This window comes from Aulostomus chinensis, chromosome 15 (assembly GCF_037954235.1).
Source record: "Aulostomus chinensis isolate RoL2024-O1b breed Wild chromosome 15, RoL_Achi_v1.0, whole genome shotgun sequence".
NCBI lineage: Eukaryota > Metazoa > Chordata > Actinopteri > Syngnathiformes > Aulostomidae > Aulostomus > Aulostomus chinensis.
The window spans coordinates 19,727,081-19,746,057 of NC_141334.1; the positions used below are offsets into that span (position 1 = coordinate 19,727,081).

At 40.7% G+C, this 18,977-nt stretch overlaps 1 protein-coding gene across 2 annotated transcripts in view; it reads right to left on the minus strand.

The window, feature by feature from the left end:
• Positions 1-18,977, minus strand: part of spns2 (SPNS lysolipid transporter 2, sphingosine-1-phosphate) — a 67,111-nt gene that overhangs the window by 15,092 nt on the left and 33,042 nt on the right. For both annotated transcript variants that reach the window (XM_086226472.1, XM_086226473.1), the window contains exons 3-8: positions 13,971-14,107; positions 10,114-10,265; positions 7,668-7,734; positions 5,233-5,375; positions 4,447-4,599; positions 4,160-4,349 (exon numbers count right to left, since the gene is read on the minus strand). In XM_086226472.1, the coding sequence (XP_086082598.1) occupies positions 4,160-4,349; positions 4,447-4,599; positions 5,233-5,375; positions 7,668-7,734; positions 10,114-10,265; positions 13,971-14,107 (842 nt within the window). The remainder of the gene's footprint in view (positions 1-4,159; positions 4,350-4,446; positions 4,600-5,232; positions 5,376-7,667; positions 7,735-10,113; positions 10,266-13,970; positions 14,108-18,977) is intronic.

Consider the following 18,977-nt stretch of genomic DNA (forward strand, 5'->3'; position numbering starts at 1 on the left):
ATGTACATACACTGCAGCGTGTTTGTGTGTACAGAACATGTAGACATCTGGTATTTTCCACTATTTTCTCACTTTCTTAAAACCAACCCAGAGAGATTCGGTTGCAGCAGAGTCTATTGTATCTGTATGTGCTGGTTTAGACCGGTGCAGGTCGATGTGTGTTTCCTACTGGGAAATTAACCCATTGCCCATATGCCAGACCTACAGTGCAGTACAGAGAGGTGCTGCAGATGTAGACAAGTGTGTTCTCAAAACAGCAAACCAGACAGTGTGACCAACATGTTGCCTCTCTTCTCTCTCTCAGATTAGCTGTGTGCTGATGAGGCAGCAGCTGCGAGGGGTCGATGTGCCTCGACGAAGTACGGCAGACTGCTACAACCATGTCACGCCTTATAATACCACACATCTGTCAGTGCTTTGCCATGAAACCAGAGTCGATTACTTACAACTGCTGCTGTACTGTAAGATGATTTAATATTGCAACAGGAGAAGGGTCTGAGAGCACTTGGGCAGAATGAATGATTAGAGGCACCTGTCTGTTACTGTTTTGGTATGTTTTCACACAGCAAAAGACTTACTCGAAATACTCCTAGCATCAGTTGCCTACATCTTCATCTTTTTTGACCCCTCGTCTTGAGAGAATTAAGTTTCTGTCACAGCATCTGATACGTAATTGAGTTAGACAGATGGTGTAATCGCTGTGAATATTTATGAAGTACCTAAGGGTCTAATCGGCTGAGTCATGCTTCTGTCTAACACCTCATGAATGCGCACCTTTGACCTCATGGGACAGAATTTTAATTAATCAGTCAGTTCAGAGTAAAATAAAAGTAATATTTGTCTTTTTAAGTCCACATTGTTAAGATGCTGTTGAAGAACTAGAGTATGTATTTTTAAGGGTAACTTACTTATCTTACCTTACTTATTTTCTTTGCTTTTTTGCTTGGAACTGTTTACGGGCAGTTTAAGAAAGACAATACAGAGAAAAGAGTTTGAGGCCGATTTCAAACCAACTATACAATTTTGACAATTTTTGTACTTTTTCAGAACACCGTAGATTTGTGTGTCATTTATTTGTAAAGAAGAATCATGGCTGCTGATGTTTACTGGTGCTCATTCAACATTCTATCAAAATTTAGTTTGTTTTTAGATATAATTCTGAAAATATCTTGAGTACATTTCCCCTGACATCAAACTGTTCTACCTTTTGGGGGAAAAAACGAAGATTTATTGAGAGAATTTGCAGTAGATGCTAAAAGTAATGCCTCTCCTGTTGGCTCAGTTTTGGATTAATCAAAAATCTGGCAGTGGCACGGTGGTTAGCACTGTCGCCTCACAGCAAGAAGGTTCCGGTTCGAGTCCCCGGCTCAGGTATGGGATCTTTCTGTGTGGAGTCTGCATGTTCTCCCTGTGCCTGTGTGGGTTCTCTCTGGTACTCCGGCTTCCTTCCACAGTCCAAACACATCAAGAGGGGACGAGGCTGATTGATACTCTAAATTGACCGTAGGTGTGACTGTGAGTGTGAATGGTTGTCTGTCTCTATGTGTTGGCCCTGTGATGGACTGGCGACCTGTCCAGGGTCACCCGTAGCCGCTGGGATAGACCCCAGCCCCCCCCCCACCCAACCCTTAACACGAATAAGCAGAAGAAAATGGATGGATGGAAAAATCTGGCTATTTTTTAAAATCTGGAGAGTCTCAAATTGCAGATAAAGCCTGGAGTAAATTGAGCAAAAACTTTGGTGAAGAAATTTTGGAAGGAAAAAAGCAGGAGTGATGGATTTTATAGTTACTTCTATTTCAAAGGATATGAAAATTCTTAAATATTTGACCTGGGAAAGTTGTAAAGCACTAGCAATTACAGTTGGTTTATTTGCAGTGTTCAAGGTTTTAAACTATTAATTGTTGCCACGGCCATCAGAACTACAGTGGCTTGCAAAAGTATTCATACCGCTTGAACTTTTCCACATTTTGGTACGGTAAGACCACAAACATAAAGATATTTTATTGCAATTTTATGTGAAAAACCAACACAAATTGGAACATTATTGTGAAGGACAAAGAAAATTATATATGTTATTGCCTTCAGAATTTGCCTGATGATTGCTGAATGATCAAATGTTGACTTAATGACTAAATAGAGTCCACCTGTGTGTAATCTAATCTCAGTACAAATACAGCCGTTCTGTGACGGCCTCAGAGGTTTGTTCAGAGAATACTGAAGTCCAAGGAACACACCACAAAGGTCAGGGATGAAGTAGTGGAGAAACTTAAAGCAGGGTTATGCTATAAAAAGATATCCCAAGCTTCGAACATCTCACGGAGCACTGTTCAAGCTTTCATCTGGAAATGGAAAGAGTATGGCACAATTGCAAACCTACCAAGACACGGCCCTCCACCTAAATTTACAGGCCAAACAAGGAGAGCACTGATTAAAGATGCAGCCAAGAGGCCAATGGGGACTCTGGACAAACTGCAGAGATCCAAAGCTCAGGTGGGGGAATCTGTCCAGAGGATAATTATTGGCTGTGCACTGTGCAAATCTGGTCTTTATGGAAGAGTGGCAAGAAGAAAGCCATTGTTAAAAGAAAACTGCAAGAAGTCCCGTTTGCAGTTTGCCAGAAGCAATGTGGCGGACACAGCAAACGTGGATGAAGGTGCTCTGGTCAGATGAAACCAAAATTTAACATTTCAGCCTAAATGCAAAACTCTATGTGTGGCGGAAAACTAACACTACACATCACTCTGAACACAGCATCCCCACTGTCAAACGTGGTGGTGGCAGCATCAGGCTCTGGGGGTGCTTCTCTTCAGCAGGGACAGGGAAGATAATCAGAGTTGATGGGAAGATTGATGGAGCCAAATACAGGGCAGTCAGGAGAAAACTTGTTGGAGTCTGCAAAAGACTCGAGACTGGGGCGGAGGTTCAACTTCCAGCAGGACAACAACCCAAAAACATAAAGCCAGGGCTACAATGGAATGGTTTAAAAAAACATATTCATGTGTTAGAATGGTCCAGATTCATGTGTTAGAACGGTCCAGACCTAAATCCAATCAAGAATCTGTGACCTGAAAACTCCTGTTCACGAATGCTCTCCATCTTAGCTGACTGAGTTCAAGCTCATTTGCAAAGAAGAACGGGCAAAATGTTCAGTCTCTCGATGTGCAAAGCTGGTAGAGACATACCCCAACAGACTTGCAGCTGTAATTGCAGCAGAAGGTGGTCCTACAAAGTACTGATTCAAGGGGGCGGAATACTTTTGCACATTGTACTTTTCAGTTTTTCATTTGTAAAAAAAAATAAAAAAATTAATGTATAATTTTCTTTGTACTTCACAATTGTGTGCTACTTTGTGTTGGTCTTTCACATAAATTTCCAATAAAATGTATTTATGTTGCTGGTTGTAACATGACAAAATGTTGAAAAGTTCAAGGGGTATGAATACTTTTGCAAGCCACTGTATATTCCCACAATTTCCACTGTGAAAGTTTGGCACAGGACTGGAACAGAGTGCAGAAAGAAAGAAGAAGAATACTGGCAAAAACACAAAGGTCCTGCCGGGACCCTAATTATACTGGATTGCGATCTTTACAAAATAACATCCGAAACACACAAACACTCCTTTGACATGCCTAAACTGTAAAAAAAAAAAGAAAAAGAAAAACTAAGTGCACGTTGAGTGAGCTGTAAAGAGCGCATGAAGGCAGAAATCAGACTTGAAGAGGTCAGCCAAGGTTACATAGGGTTTAAGATATTAAAACCTTATTGTTATGTATGCTCTCACGCATGGAAAATATTTTCCATCTTCTCTCCCTTTCCAGCAATATTAGAAGCCAACTTGTTGAGAGTCAGTTCCGCCTGCTTTGTTTCTAGTAAGAATGAGGAATTAGTGAGTTCAACACCCCAAAGTGTATTGTTTCAGGGCAACAGTTAGGCTGAACTGTTTCCTGCCTAGAAAAATAGATGTACTATCTCTCTCTATCCAGACTTGAGCTACCTGCAGCAGCTCATCAAGCAGAGAGGAAGTGACATCAAACATTCCTGATTTAAACATGAACTTAGTAAGTCTTCTCTTGTTTGACTGATGAGATGACATTTAAACTCTTAATCTGAATTTGGAAGTAATCTTAATCTGAAGGTAACAGATAGTGACTCTTACATAAGCTCCTACGATGTTCTTTTTGGCCACCACGAAGATGAGGCAGATGAAGATGGCCGAGCCCAGCATGCTGACCGCGCACACTAGAGGGTCTGCTCGTTCAGTCTTCTGACGGCACAGGCGTGTGGTGGCAGCACCAATGACCACGCCCAACAGCCCTGTTACACAGGTGATCGCTCCAAAGATGAAGCTAGAGGGTGGAATAGAATAGCAGGTGAGTGTGTTTCAGATTCAGATTCAGACTTCAGCAGTCGAGTGTGGTCTGTGTTCAGCGGTTGACCTCTTACCTATCTGTGCTACTGCAGATATCTTTTGTACAGACTTCTGCTGTCTTCTGCACCACCTGGGCTCTGGCCAGGTATGCAGGGATCCAATAACCAAACGCACCTGTGGCAAAGGACACAGCTGCCGATGCCAGGGAGGAGAACGTGTAGCTCCGACTAGCCATGATGAGACAAAGAAAGATAGAAAAGTTAAACAAGATGAATGAAATTCTCAAATATTTCATGAAACCCTTCTGAGATTATCTGCATGAAATCATAATATCATAGGTGTTCAATGAGACTTTGAAGCAGATAGGATGTATGCTACAAATTAAGGGAAAAGGAGACGCAGCCAGAGCTGACCCATTTCCATAGGAGACACAAATAACACTTTTCCAAAGGTGCTGAAAGAAGGAGATTGTGTTAGCGACAAGTCACACTGCGCCTCGCATGAATGAATGTGGCTGCTCACTTAAAATAGTTGCAATAAACCTGCGTGGCTACATTAGCTATATAGAGTTCATCACATGGTTTAAGAGATGTAGCCCACAGGTCATATAATAACAAGAGCAGCCAGTGTGACTGATGCAACGCTCCCCTCACTCACAGTGGAGCAGTGTGGCAGAGTGCTGGCAAGTGACTGATAATGGCTCACTGTGTCTGCTGTTGACATTTTTCCAGGCCTCTAATGGACACTATAGGTTAACCATGGGCCAGAGTATGTGAGCAAGAACGTGTTTGCAACATCTAAAGCTATTCAAAAGAAGAAAAATGGATAATTGGCCAAAGAAGCTGAAAAATGTTCCTTACTTCTTCGCAAGCGCCTTCATGTCACAGAACCATGACGTGCGGGTTTTGATGCGTCCCCCAATCTGGTCAGCACTGCCCCTCTTTGGCTCGGGCACAAAGAGAAGGATCAACGTTCCTGCCATGATCCCTAAAAGTGGAGAAACCTACCGGGACACAACAGCTTGATTAGACTCAAAATCATGTTGTTACATCCCACTGACTTTACATTCCCGTAAGATACAGGACAAAGAAGCATGCGAACAGATGACTGCTGTGTTTGTTGATATGCCTAACATCCTATACAAGCCTTCGACAGCCACTAACATTCCCTCTGCTTACTCTGTCATCACTGTGTGTGTGTTTGTGTGTGTGTGTGCTATGTCTTTGTGAATAAGCATACACTTCTATGAAAGAGGTTTTTGGCTTTGAGAACTGCTTTGTGAGCTCTTCACTAAAGAGCAAACCTCACAAGTGCCCATCTGCTATTATATTCATGATCATCTTTGTGTTATAAAGAAGCATGTTTGTGCATGCGTTTTTGTGTGTGTGTGTGTGTGTGTGTGTGTGTGTGTGTGTTTGGGGGTATAAAGACAACAGGCAGGATGGGATGTGTGGGAGAGGATGTGTTGGTACTAATAGCACACAAAGGCAAAACCAAATTCATGTGTCAGAGCAAATATATCCCATTATATTGTGTAGCATATAAAAGTCCATCTACATGCTGCTGTGAATGTGTATGTGTACAATTTAGTCACGGTGTTGATAATGCAGGTAAATGCCATATATATGTTTTTTATTGCATCTTTTTGCCTGATCTGATCAACATCCCCATCACATCGTGAGCTTTCAGCAAGATGGAAGACCAATTCATTTGAAGAAAGAAAGAAATCTTCACTTTATGCGCAAGTTTTATCTCATAAGTATTCAATAAGCCACTGTGAGGCTTTGACATCTGGCCTTTGACTCCCACAGGGCCTGTTTTACACTTCTTGTAAGGATGGCTAGCAATCAAACCAATTAGCTACTGCCCTCACCTGCTCCTCACCTCTCTTTCTGCCTTGTTGCAGACCATATTTCCACTGGATAGCTGGAATGCACCAGGCAAAAACAAACGGAAGCTCTGCGGTGATTATTCACTGAAAACAGGATACTGCTGCAAAGAACCTGTTTCATGTCAGAGTATTTGTTTTCCTCTGCATGCCCCAGCTGATGATTAATTGGCTTGGAGATTGTTCTATTGGAATGTCATTGTGGCCATTGTGGAACATGCTGCTTGTTATCTTATTAATGCACCTCCAAGAGAGGCAGAAGTGAACTTCCTGTTTCCTCAAACCCAATGCAGTGGCCATGTTCAGGAATCCCTTGCACAGAATTATGCTGAGGGGATGTTAATGCCTTCCTTTAATGGTTAATAAGAGGAGTTAATCCAGAATTGTTTCAAGATTTTAGGGAGTCCTGTTAGACCTTTCAGAAGTTCTCCCCAATACAACTGGTATGCTATAAAAAGAGAGGTCTAACTTTCAGAGGAGTGCCAGTAACAAAGTGCCATGACAACAGTGATTTAACACCTGTGCCTTCTCCAATAAACAGGCACATGCACACAGCCGTCCAGAGAGGATTCTTTTGGAAGAAGTGCCCTAGAAAGACAGTTTTTAACAGATTTCTCTTGAGAATTGAAAAGAGCCTTTAATTGATGGGGATCCAGCTTAACACTCTTGGAGCATATTTGAGTCGTAAGAAATGAGTCTCTTCCGGTCAAAATGCAAGCTTTTTGCCTTCTCTACTACCTGGTACACAAGCTAATGTTTTTTTGTGCTTCCAAATGTGGTTGATGTGACACGAGGGAAGACTTGTATGAGACGGAAGTGTTTTTAAGCTACCAGGAACCAGTATTTAGTTTACATTCCAGAACTTCTCAGAGAGAACAACTGGTTTAAAAAGAAATTCACACTATGTTTCATTAACTTCTTGTTGTGAAAATTGCAATACACACAGGCAGATGAAGCTCTGACTCCTTGATTTGCACTGATGGGGCTTCACCTGAACTCACCTGCAGGTGTGCCATGAAAGATAAATGTGCTTACAGCCAGTGTGGATGCCAGCAAGGAATTTTTAATCCAAGTTCCTTCCCCCAGTTGCTCAAAAGCACACACCCTTTTTGCTTCAAGACAAATTAGATGATGTTGAAAGATTTTGATACTGAAAAAGTGTTTTTAATCACATTTATGATTTAAGGAAGGCCCCACAAGGAGGCTAGGGGCTGACACTGTCACTTTTCTGCAATGTCAGGAGCTGGTGTGCCTGTTCTGCCATGTGACCCATGTGACCCTGGATCCATGACGGGTCTGTCCCCTGAGCCCTGCAGGAGGGTCTTGTGTGTGTGTGTGTGTGTGTGTGTGTGTGTGTGTGTGTGTGTGTGTGTGTGTGCATGCAGTGTTAGATGAGGATGGTCTTACCCTTAGTGCCCAGTGCCAGTCTCCTGCAGCCACCTTGGCAGTGGAGCCCAGGATGTACCCCAGCCCACTGCAGAAAATAGAAAGACTGGATTAGCAGCATGACACAGGCACATATATGCATAACTGTGAAGGTCTAGCAGCACCACACACACACACACACAAACACACACACACACATATATGTGTTTGTGTGTATGTATACATATATACATACATATTTATATACATGTGTGTGTATATATAAATACATACATATACATATAGAGAGAGAGAGAGAGAGAGAGAGAGAGAGAGAGAGATAGATAGATAGATAAGTGTGTGTTTGTGTATGACTCATATCCAGAGTTATCGCTGCTGCATTTCTATCACTCAGTGTTCCTCCCAAAGACTGACATCCTGGTTTTAGCCTGATTAAAGCTGTGCTGAGTGTTTTGCCACTCAACGCTGAGCGCTAACTAATCAAAGCACTGCTAGCAACATGGCTAGTTGGTCTATTTGTGAAACTGCACGCTGGCCGATGGCTTTGTGTAATTCAAGTCTTCGCATTTTACCTGTTCAACAGCTGATTTGTGAGTCATAAAGGAAAGAGCAGTGAAAAGCTTGAAGCTAAGTGTTGCAAGATAATATCAGATGAGGAGCTACCACATAACATCACCATTTACAGAGGAGTTTAACAGTAACCTGCAGGATTAAGTGACACAGGTGTTTCAACTGTAAACTATGTGGGCTTTATCTTGAAAGCATTAGGGAACTGTCAAAAATGAGCTGGTTAGGCTTTGACATGTTTAAGTCCCTCTGTCAAAAACAAAACTGAGAATGCTAAATAATATTTTACCATGCAGCTGCTTCGGGAAAGGGGATAGTCATACCCAACAAAGATCCAGTCTAATGACTACGTGGACAAATGTAGATGTTAATTTTGGAACCACCTAGTCTCCGACATCATCAAAGTGTGAGAACATGTGTTGGAGGAATGGTATATGTGCTGTAAAAGATTTGAAAATTAAAGCCACTGAAACCGCTCTGAAGGTTGGTGGTCCAACACCTCGCCAGTACACTTAATGTTGACTTTTCCTTTAATTTGTCTGCCAGCTGTAGCCCACGGCTTGTTTAGCCTCTTCACTTAAATGTTTCAATACGGGTTAATGTGATTCTTTGAACCAGTTTGTCGACATGATGGCCTCTGGCTAGAAGACGGTCCTCTACATTACAATAGCCAATTATAGCAATAGATTGCAGCCAACAGGACTTAAGTCTGCTCTTATCAGCACTTGCTGCTAAATTCCAAAACATGTTTAACTGGTTTGTATTGCACTAACACATTTACCTTTAAAGGGGGAACTGTTGGGCTTCCATGTGGCTGATTAGGTCTCCAAATATAACATCAGAGCATAACAGGCTCAGACAGCATATGATATTCCCAGTGAGTGACTAACAGCTTAGTTAATCAGGTTCCACCCAAGGAGTATTTGGAACACAGACATTAAACCTCAGGCATGAAAAATATGTTCACATCAAACACTGGCGTCACCCAAGCTAAGAAATTATGTGAGTAAACTAAAATGGGGGGAGCAGGGGAATCCATTTCCTGTGACTATGGTCCAATTCCTGAGGTCATTTCCTGGAAACGGTCACAAAAAGCAAACTGGGACTGGATCAGAAGCTTGACTGCACTTTACTGAGGCCCACTCACCCACCTCCTATTGTCTGTGTTACCAGGCAGTTTGACATGACCCAAACATTTTGACAGCTCAGAGGTCAGCTTAGTCTTCCCTTTCCTCACTTGTCTCCAGTCCACCACTCCAAAGTCCAAAGTCCTTGTTCTCCCATGTAATACGTTATATGACCATTCATCACTGTGTCATGCCATGTTTATTTTAATGTAATGTTACAGTGTTGCTGAGCACGTATCTCCTCTCCTCAGCATCTTCTTGGTGTCTCTGCGTGCAACTCTACACGCAGGGGCTTAAAAACAGCTCTGACACATGCTGTTAAGCACTGTACTGTATATAATCATAAACCTCAAGTGGCCCCAGTGCTGCATCCACCACTAAATTCATCTTTTCTTACTTAGCTTTGTTTGTTTTCTCCCCAAGGCACTTTTTCTGATTGAATGAACTGAAAAGGCTTGCACTTAATAATACCTACAATTCCCCACACCCCTACACTCGAAAAAGAAAAGTCTCCTACCCTCCTTAGAGCTTTTTTTTTCTGCAGAGTGCCAATAAACTGTTTGAGTGTCTGCTTCTGAAAAAAAGCCTTGTCTTCTCCATGTGTGGGTCATTTCAATTATCTTTGATAACTCTCTTGATTCCTATAGGTTTGAAAAAGAGGCTGGATTTAATTAAATGTGATCATTTTCATATGATCACTGAGATAAGAGTTTGAATGAGCAACCTCTCCTTGAATAGATCGTAGAGATGTCTGTCATCCAATGTCTGCTTACCTTCCCAGTGGGATAGCCAGGTAGAAGACTGACAGCATCATGGTTCGGCTGTTGTTCGTGAACAAGTCTCCGATGATGGTGGGAGAGATGGAGGAGTAGCTGGACTCACCAATGCCCACCAGTCCCCTGGAGAGCACAAACAGCCAGTAGTACTGCAAAAGCAAAGAGAGAGCGAGAGAGAGAGAGAGAGAGAGAAATGTCAAAGTTTTCAGGAAACTTCTTTTCATTAGATCATTGCCCACATAATCAAGCTGAAAAAGCACATGCTGTACGAGCAAAAAACATGACTATTCAGCTCCCATACTTCCCTGATTCATTATTAATTCCCTTGGACTTGATTGACCAAATAATCAGAGGCGGGCACCCTGAAACTCACATGCAAGGCCGAACACTGGATTAACAAATGTGATTCATTAATGAAATGAGTTTCACAAGATCAGAGCCATGATATTGCTTCTTTACTGCACAGGACATGCAGGATATCCAGTATAGCATCTGACCTGAAAGGTGTTTGAACTCTGACTGTTTAAATGTCCAGTTTTAAAGATTTTGGCATTGTTATCCTGCCCAATGGATAACAATGACTTAAAACGAGTGAAATAGTGTGTGTGTGTGTGTGTGTGTATATGTGTGTGTGTGTTTAATCCAATTTAGATAATATTAATATTCATGGGAAATTATTTTCTACCAGACATAATCAACTGTATACAATATGATGGACCCTTAAAAGGCTTTTATAGGTGCAGCCATGCTAGCAAGGTCACCTGCTGAGGAAACTGGATTGTTAAATGTTGCCATGGCAACTACTTCACACTCAATAGAGAATCACATGTCTCCTTGGAGAGAAAAATGTTCCCTTACACATTTTAATGGAACAAACTACAAATATTGGCACTGATGTGATTGTCTGTTAGTGTCACTAACAATAATGTAACTCACAGTCTTTCTTACATGCACACTTTTAACATATGGAGATCCTTTCAAATTACACTGACTTCATCAGTGTACCACTTCGTATTGTTGGTAGAAACTGATCATCAACTAAAAATAGAATGCAATTGCAATTATTTTAATGATATCTTTAAAGGAAAAGCTACACCGGCTGTAAAACAGTTTACATTCAGTAATACTTAAAATGTCCCTAATTCTTCTTGTAATTACATTATAAACCATTTCTGCACATACCAATGCTAAATAAGGGAACCACAGTAGTATGCCTCAGACATTGACCTTCACCTCTGACCATCAAATTATTTTCGATCATTGAGTTCAAGTGAAATTCCCTCAGGGCATTCAACGGATATCACTTACATGTGAGTTGACATTTGACCACCAAAACATTTTCAAGCCATTGTTGAGTTCCAGTGGATGTTTGTGCTTAAATTCCTCGACATTCTTTCAAGGCATTGCTGGGACATCTATCACGTTAACAGAATAGGATGGACGAGTGGAAAGAAAACGTAATGCCTACGCCCTATGGCTGTTATCGTCACGGAGCCACAAGGATATGCAAGGTTACTGTGGCTTCTAATAATGGCTATCTGCAGAGAGTGTGTGTGTGTGTGTGTGTGTGTGTGTGTGTGTGTGTGTGTGTGTATGTGTGTTTTTTTAAGGTTACACTATGTGCTGTGAAAAGAGATTCAGGTCACAGCGGCAAAACTAAGATGACCGCCGCGCTGACCTTAGCTCCCCATTGCCACTCCAGGCTTCAAGCTGGTGGACGAGACATCATGTCACTAGGTTTTAAACACACACAACCATTAAAAATCTCCTGAAGACCACACACACACACACACACACACACACACACACACACACACACAAATTTTTCAGTGTAACATGACACTGAAGAGATGCATCTTAAAACTGCTGCGGTATAATTTTCACTGATATGTGTTTACAGCTCCCCTTAAGCTGTTTTTGCCAGCTTTTTGTTTTCGAAAAGTTTCAGAAAAACTCCCAACTCAGCCTCTCCGTGTTTGTAACATTTTTTTTAAACCTATTATAGAAAACCAATGTTTAGTGGCCTCATGATGGTGGCTCTTTCTGTGTGTGAGTGGTTACCAGACTATCAGCCCCCCCGCCCCATCCCGGTAGCAGCGACTCCAGGCAGCTATGCCAGGAAGCCACCACAAAAATGAGGTTTACAAATTGAAAAAGCAGATTGAAGGGTAGGACGAGATCAAACAGAATAGGGGAAAACATAGTTGTAGGAAAATTCATCCATGAATAACGATAAATTTACACTCCTTTTTAGCATCAGTTTTGTTTCAATTCTTTGAAATGAAGTGTTATAATTAAGTTAGATCCCAACAGTCAGTCAGTCTGAAACAATCTCAAGTTACTTACTTTCTGGATTCGTATAAACTTCAGTACTAAAGTCATAAAATCTTCATAAAAGACAGATTATCCCAAGTAGAATAGCTGCTCATCAATCCAAGCAACTGCGCCTTGTTACAACAATAGTGTTCAATGTCCTCTTCTAAATCTCTTTATATTCATGAGATGAGACGGACTGAAAAGAGCCACGCTCAGTTGCATGGACGCGTAAACAGAGATGATGTTAAGAGATAAAGGAAAATAAAAGTTTACCACGTATGTGTGAGCGACTGACTGGTTTTACGAGTGATCATTTATGATGCTAATCTGTTCTGCCCGTGTGGAAAAAAAAGTCTCTTTCTGACAAATTGTGGTAAATGTCAGTAAGATGAGAGTCCTGTATCTGCTGTGAATCCTTCAAATTGCTCCAGTGGCCTCATGGTAGGACTCACTCGTAAGTGGCCATTAACATTTCATTATGTGTCATGTCCTTCATCTCTGGTGGCGACAGCACCATCAAGCTGTTACATAAGAGCCATTTACTCTTGTCGTGTTTGAGTGGCACACTCAGCAAGATGTCTGGAGGGTGGAGTTAAAGTTTGGGCCAATGGACTGAAGATCTCTTGCCTCGACAGCTGTCAGTGACATTTGTGGTATTTGTTAGAGGGCTCGAAGGGCCCTTAATTTCAGTTTAGCCCCAAAAGGCCTGAATGAATTTCCTCCTTATGGCAAATTACTGCCATCTTGCCTCCAAAAAGATGAACCAATAAGGGTTTTAGGTCAAAAGATGCACTCCCGAGACTATCAACACAAAGACACACACACACACACACACACACACACACACACACACGCGTGCGTATCTCAGCTGTCATTCCCTTCCACAGCTCTGGGCTTAAAAGCCCCAGTGGTGAGGAGTGCTATAACACCAGCGGACTCCGTGATGCGCTCTGCAGTCATGAGACACACATGTAAATTTAAAAAAATTTGAATTTCACTAGCCTTGCTAGATGGGCTGAATCTCACTGACATTTGATTGCCTTCATACAGATTTTATAAGACAGTGAACCCAGGGTGTACACCCCCCACCCCCGGATAAGCCTTATGTACACACAACACACTTCTGCTGTGTTGAATTATCCGGGCAGGATACCCCCACGATGTTGCCTCTGAGAAGGGTATTATTGTTTTTAATGCACAGGGCTTTTAGGGGATGACATCTAAATCTACTTGTCAAGGGGCAGTGAAACGACAGACTCTTATCTTCTAAAGAAGTGTAATTGAGACAACTGTGAGGCATGGGCCTTCATTAGCTGATTGGATGGTAGCCAGAGAGAGAGAGCGAGAGAGAGAGCAAGACAGACATAAAGAGCGCCTACAAAGCAAAGGCAAAGTGGGTGTCTGCCTTAACAAGCATGTCATTTCATTTCCCAAGTCTTAACATGAGCATATCCAGATCATGGCAGAACAATTAACTCGCCAGTGGAGACGGACAACTAATGGAACAGTGTGTTAGCTAATGTGCTGTGATGACGCACCTCTTTGCTGATGAAGGAGCTTGAGAGAGTAACAATGGACCAGAAGAAAATGCCACAGCTCAGGATGACCTTTCTGTTGAAGCGGTCGCCCAGGTAACCGAAGATGGGAGCTGCCACCATGAAGCTGCAGATGAAGACTGCAGAGGGAGAAAGGAAAAGAGAAAATGTTACTTCGGTCACAGAAAACATCTCGAACAGTCTAGGTATTGTCTTGACTGTGCCTGTGTTTGTGGTATTTTGTTATGTTTGACACATAAAGCACAAGAAACAGTCAAAAAAGAACAGTTAAAAATAACAGAATAATAAAGGAAAAACACTTCATTAGCATTATTTGCATTTACATGCCGAAACTGGGTAGGACTGATTGATATTATTCTCATCTATTTGTTATTTTAAAAGTTACCAATATACAGTATATCAACTTCCTTCTTACCATATTTTTGTTTCATGTTTAACTTACAAACATTAATAACAAATTAATTCCCATTGTTTTCATAAACACATACATACCTTGAACAATTATCTTTATATTATTAACTACATCAACATATGAACTGATCTTATTCATCCAATATGAATATGTCTTAATTATCCAATGGTCTAAGATTTTAAACATACAAAACTATTAAATTTATCTTAATTATAGAAATATATGACATCAATTTCCAATTATCTCTCTCTCTATATATATATATATATTTTGAATTTATGTACAAAAATAATTATTTAATATCTTACATGCGTATTTGCACACTGTGATTTTACACACCAGACATGATACCTCAGCGAGACACGTGAAGGAGATATAAAGGATTATGCAGGTTAAAGGGAAGAGATGTGTAAATGTGATGTTTTTGGATTATGTCCAGATACAGTATTTTGTCACTATATGTTGTTAACCTGTCAGGGGAAATTAACAGCAATATCTCCCACACCACTGTGCTTTATTTCCTTCTGTGTTCCAGCAAGACGACTGTGGTGGCCGTAAATTATTCCTCGATCGTCCTTTCTTACAACTGTCCCGGTGAAAGCAACACAAGTGCTTTCAAAAACGTTCCCTAATTGCTCCACCGCTGACTGGATAGGCCAGCCTCATTCTCAGGGCATTTTAGTCAATATTTATGAAGGCGACCTCCCCAAACAGGCCTGAATATTTAATGCTCTCAAACTGACTTTTGTGTCTTCACAGAGGAGAACAGGCAGAAATGTTACTCTTGACAGCAGCGAGGGGAGCAAAAGGGGAAGTGGGCTGGAGTGTTCTGACACATCATCAGCATAAATACACGGAGGAGGAGGAGGAGGAGGAGGAGGAGGAGGAGGAGGAGGAGGAGGAGGAGGAGGATGCTGTTATATAAGATATGGGCATCGCAGTCCCACAGCTGCTGTGACCAACCAAGAGGATGTTTAGAAATGACTTCACATGTAGATAAAAAGGGGACGAGCATGAAAATGAAGCAGAAACATTCACATTAAATAATTAAGCTGAATCGTGTTTAAATACTAAATAAACCGGCTCAGTTTGTCATTACACAAATAAAAAACATACAAAAGAATACTGTGTTGAGCCTTTTGCTTGCTTTGGAAAACATCCCCTCATATGGATTTACGTTGAAATTGAAAATGAAATCTAAATGTGTCAAATGAAAGCAATATACCAATATATTGTGTTTTTTTGTCCTGACATTAATTAATTTGAATGGACATTTTTAAAAGACTTTTTTATGTCTGTTTGTCCATTGAGTTACCAATAAACCGTGGATACTATTAGATTACCAAAGTTATACACAAGTTATTTTTTCAAATCAAATTATACATATATACATATATATATATATATATATATATGTATGTATGTATGTATGTATATATACATATATACTTATATAAAGATGTAGATATGTCTCTCTCCTGCAGCTTGCGTAGTAGTCAGTATTTATGTGGCGATGTGCTTCAGGTCTATTGTGTAATGCTCAATAAGCTCTGTGCAGGTCTGGATCTCTGATGAGCTTTACCAAGTCAACACTGCAGCCACAGCATTACTGGAACACATGCATACACACACAGACACACAAACGCAAACCCATCAGGTTGGTGCATGCAGGCTATCCCTTATGGATTTTAAAAGCGAAGGGGTGGAGATCATTACAGATCTTCACATCATTAACTGACCTATTTGAAGTCATTAACAGGACCGCACATCATCAGCTCTCTCTCTCTCTGCCTCTCTCTCTCTCTGTCTCTTTCTTTATTTTATGTAATTTGGCAACTGGTTGATAAATTGTGTCCTTTTTCTTTCAGCTCAATTTCACCTCTTAGCAGTGTCAGCACATGGGAATGAGGTCAGGTCTTCTGACAGTGTGTTTCACATTAATTCAGCATTAACCTTGTTGGTTATTTACTGTGATGGTTTATCATAACAGGTTTAAGTGGAGTCTGCATGTTCTCCCTGTTCCTGTGTGGGTTCTCTCTGGTACTCCAGCTTCCTCCCACAGTCCAAAGACATCAAGAGGGGATGAGGCTGATTTATACTCTAAATTGACTGTAGGTGTGACTGTGAGTGTGAATGGTTGTCTGTCTCTATGTGTTGGCCCTGTGATGGACTGGTGACCTGTCCAGGGTGAACCCTGCCTCACACCTGAAGGCAGCTTGGAAAGGCTCCAGCCTCCCTGCGACCCTTAACAGGTTAAGAGGTAGAAAATGGATGGATGGATGGTTTGAGTGTGTGTATCTCCAGTGTAAGTGAAGACGCTGAAGGAGGTGCTAAAGAGGAAGCGATATTTTGGCAAAACAATCCCAAAAACATTTATTTTTTATTTTTAATACAGTAAAAACAGAAGTGTGCCTGAATCCAACAAGTCAAGTGAGCGACCCTGCACAACACGTGTGTGGCAACTGTCATGTAACATTTTTTCAAGAAGCTACTTTAAAATATGATGATGACTTAGTGCCACTTGAGTCCAAGCAGATGTTTTATTTACTTGACATGAGGAAGCTTATTTCAAGAAGAAGCAGCTACAGCTTCCATAGAAACTGTTAGTTTCAAGATTTATCTCATCAAATGCTTGCTATATCTAAATCTATCTATCTCTATATACAGTATATATATATATATATATATATATATATAGAGAGAGAGAGAGAGAGAGAGAGAGATGCACATCTGCTCCACGTCTCTTCAAAGATCGCACTCTTTTCCTGTCAGTCTTCACAAAAGCCTGCAAACCTTCAGGGGCCCAAACAAAGACATTGATTATGATTTGACTCCATGATTATTTTTTTCACAACAAATAAAATGATGCTCAAAAACACGGTCGTGAGACTATCGATGGAAGTGTTTTGATGGAGTCCCCAGAAAGTGCGGGGACATGAAGATTGATGCTCATGTTTTTGCGGGACTGCTTGTTTTGTCTCTGCAGGTATGAGGCAAATCTACTAAGTCTGTTTCTGTAGATAAAGTAAGTAATTCAGGGCTGCGGCGGCTTGGTTTGTCTCTTCAAGTAAGTAAAGGGGCAGGGGCGACTTGGTCAGGACACAACCCATTTCACTTTTAATCTTAAAAAGTTAGTAAAACGTGAAACACAATCGCATATTTACTACATCACTGATTGTTGATGCAGACTTACTATTTTGCTTAATTAAAAAGAACTGACCGATTGACAGGAAAATAAATGCACTGAGTCTATTTCAAGACATTACAGGAAGGACAAACAGACCGTGACTAACAATAAGCCTCCACAAAACAGAAGCAAAGTCACACCCAAATTTTCAGTGCATGCAGCATGAACTGCACATTCTGGTAGGAAAGTTTCAATTAATGATTCTGAACAGGATATGTCTAATTATAAATCACTGTAAGTCATACATGTAATTGTTTAGTTGACATACAGTAAACAGCTCAAGTATGAAATGTGCAATAAAATGCTGTCTGTCTACACAAGTCACATTCCTTAGCAAGCCACTATTGTCTTACTGTTTCTTCTAGCTTATTCTTGCTTATTCAGTGAAACACCAGACGTCAAAGTATGAGTGTGTGTGACGTGTCGGACACACGCCCTTCTAAATCCTAAAAGATCAACTGCAAAATCAAAATCTATCTTCAAATAAAGGCCAACAAAGATGCAGCAGGAGTTGATGTGTGGGACTGACCACAGACATACAGTGTGGGACTTTACACTGCAGGCCAAAGTGAGGAAGTTTTTAAACCTCTATTTTAGGACAAAATTCAGCACTGACCTCCAAAACCGAGCTCTATTTTATCTCACTAATCTGTTTGCATTTGAAAATTTCATATTTCAATTGTGAAATCAAGATTCCTTTTCCCTCATGAGCAGTTTTGTGTAGATTTGCTGCCCAGTAGCATCCTCTGCTGATTCGACTGGTAAAATCTTTTCAATCTGTTAATATGAGAATTAGCAGAGTACTGCAATACTGTCACATGATTCTTCTTAGATTAAATACCTTTGTTTGTCATTTTGCCACTGCCATTATGTCTAAACTAAAAATTCCAAGCTAGCTCCTAGTGCTTGAAGGTAACACTACATGCTAGCAAATTTCAGCCCAAGTTACAGGCAGAAACAGACTTTCAGAGGTCAAAAGACAAATGAAAGAGGCACATTCTGCTCCTCATAAATCACCATATCACTATAATCTTGTTTTACTTTTGAAATTGAAAAAAAATTGATATTATCAGCTATGCCTGACATACTACCTTTATTGCAAGGTTTATGCCATGCTAACAGCTTAATAAAGACATTCCTTCATATTTCCTCTAAAACCAATGATCATCCCATACATCTGACCTCTTAGATCAGTCTTTAATTTTCACTTACACACTATGTTATTTCATTTATTCACTATATATCACTGAAGAGAGCAAATTCATTTCAAATTCAAGGACATTTGTGACTAGATTATTATGTATCATCATAACAATCCTTCTCAAAGACATGTGGTGAATATGAAGTAAGCTCTCAGAAGTGGTTGAACCATTACAGTCATTTATTAATG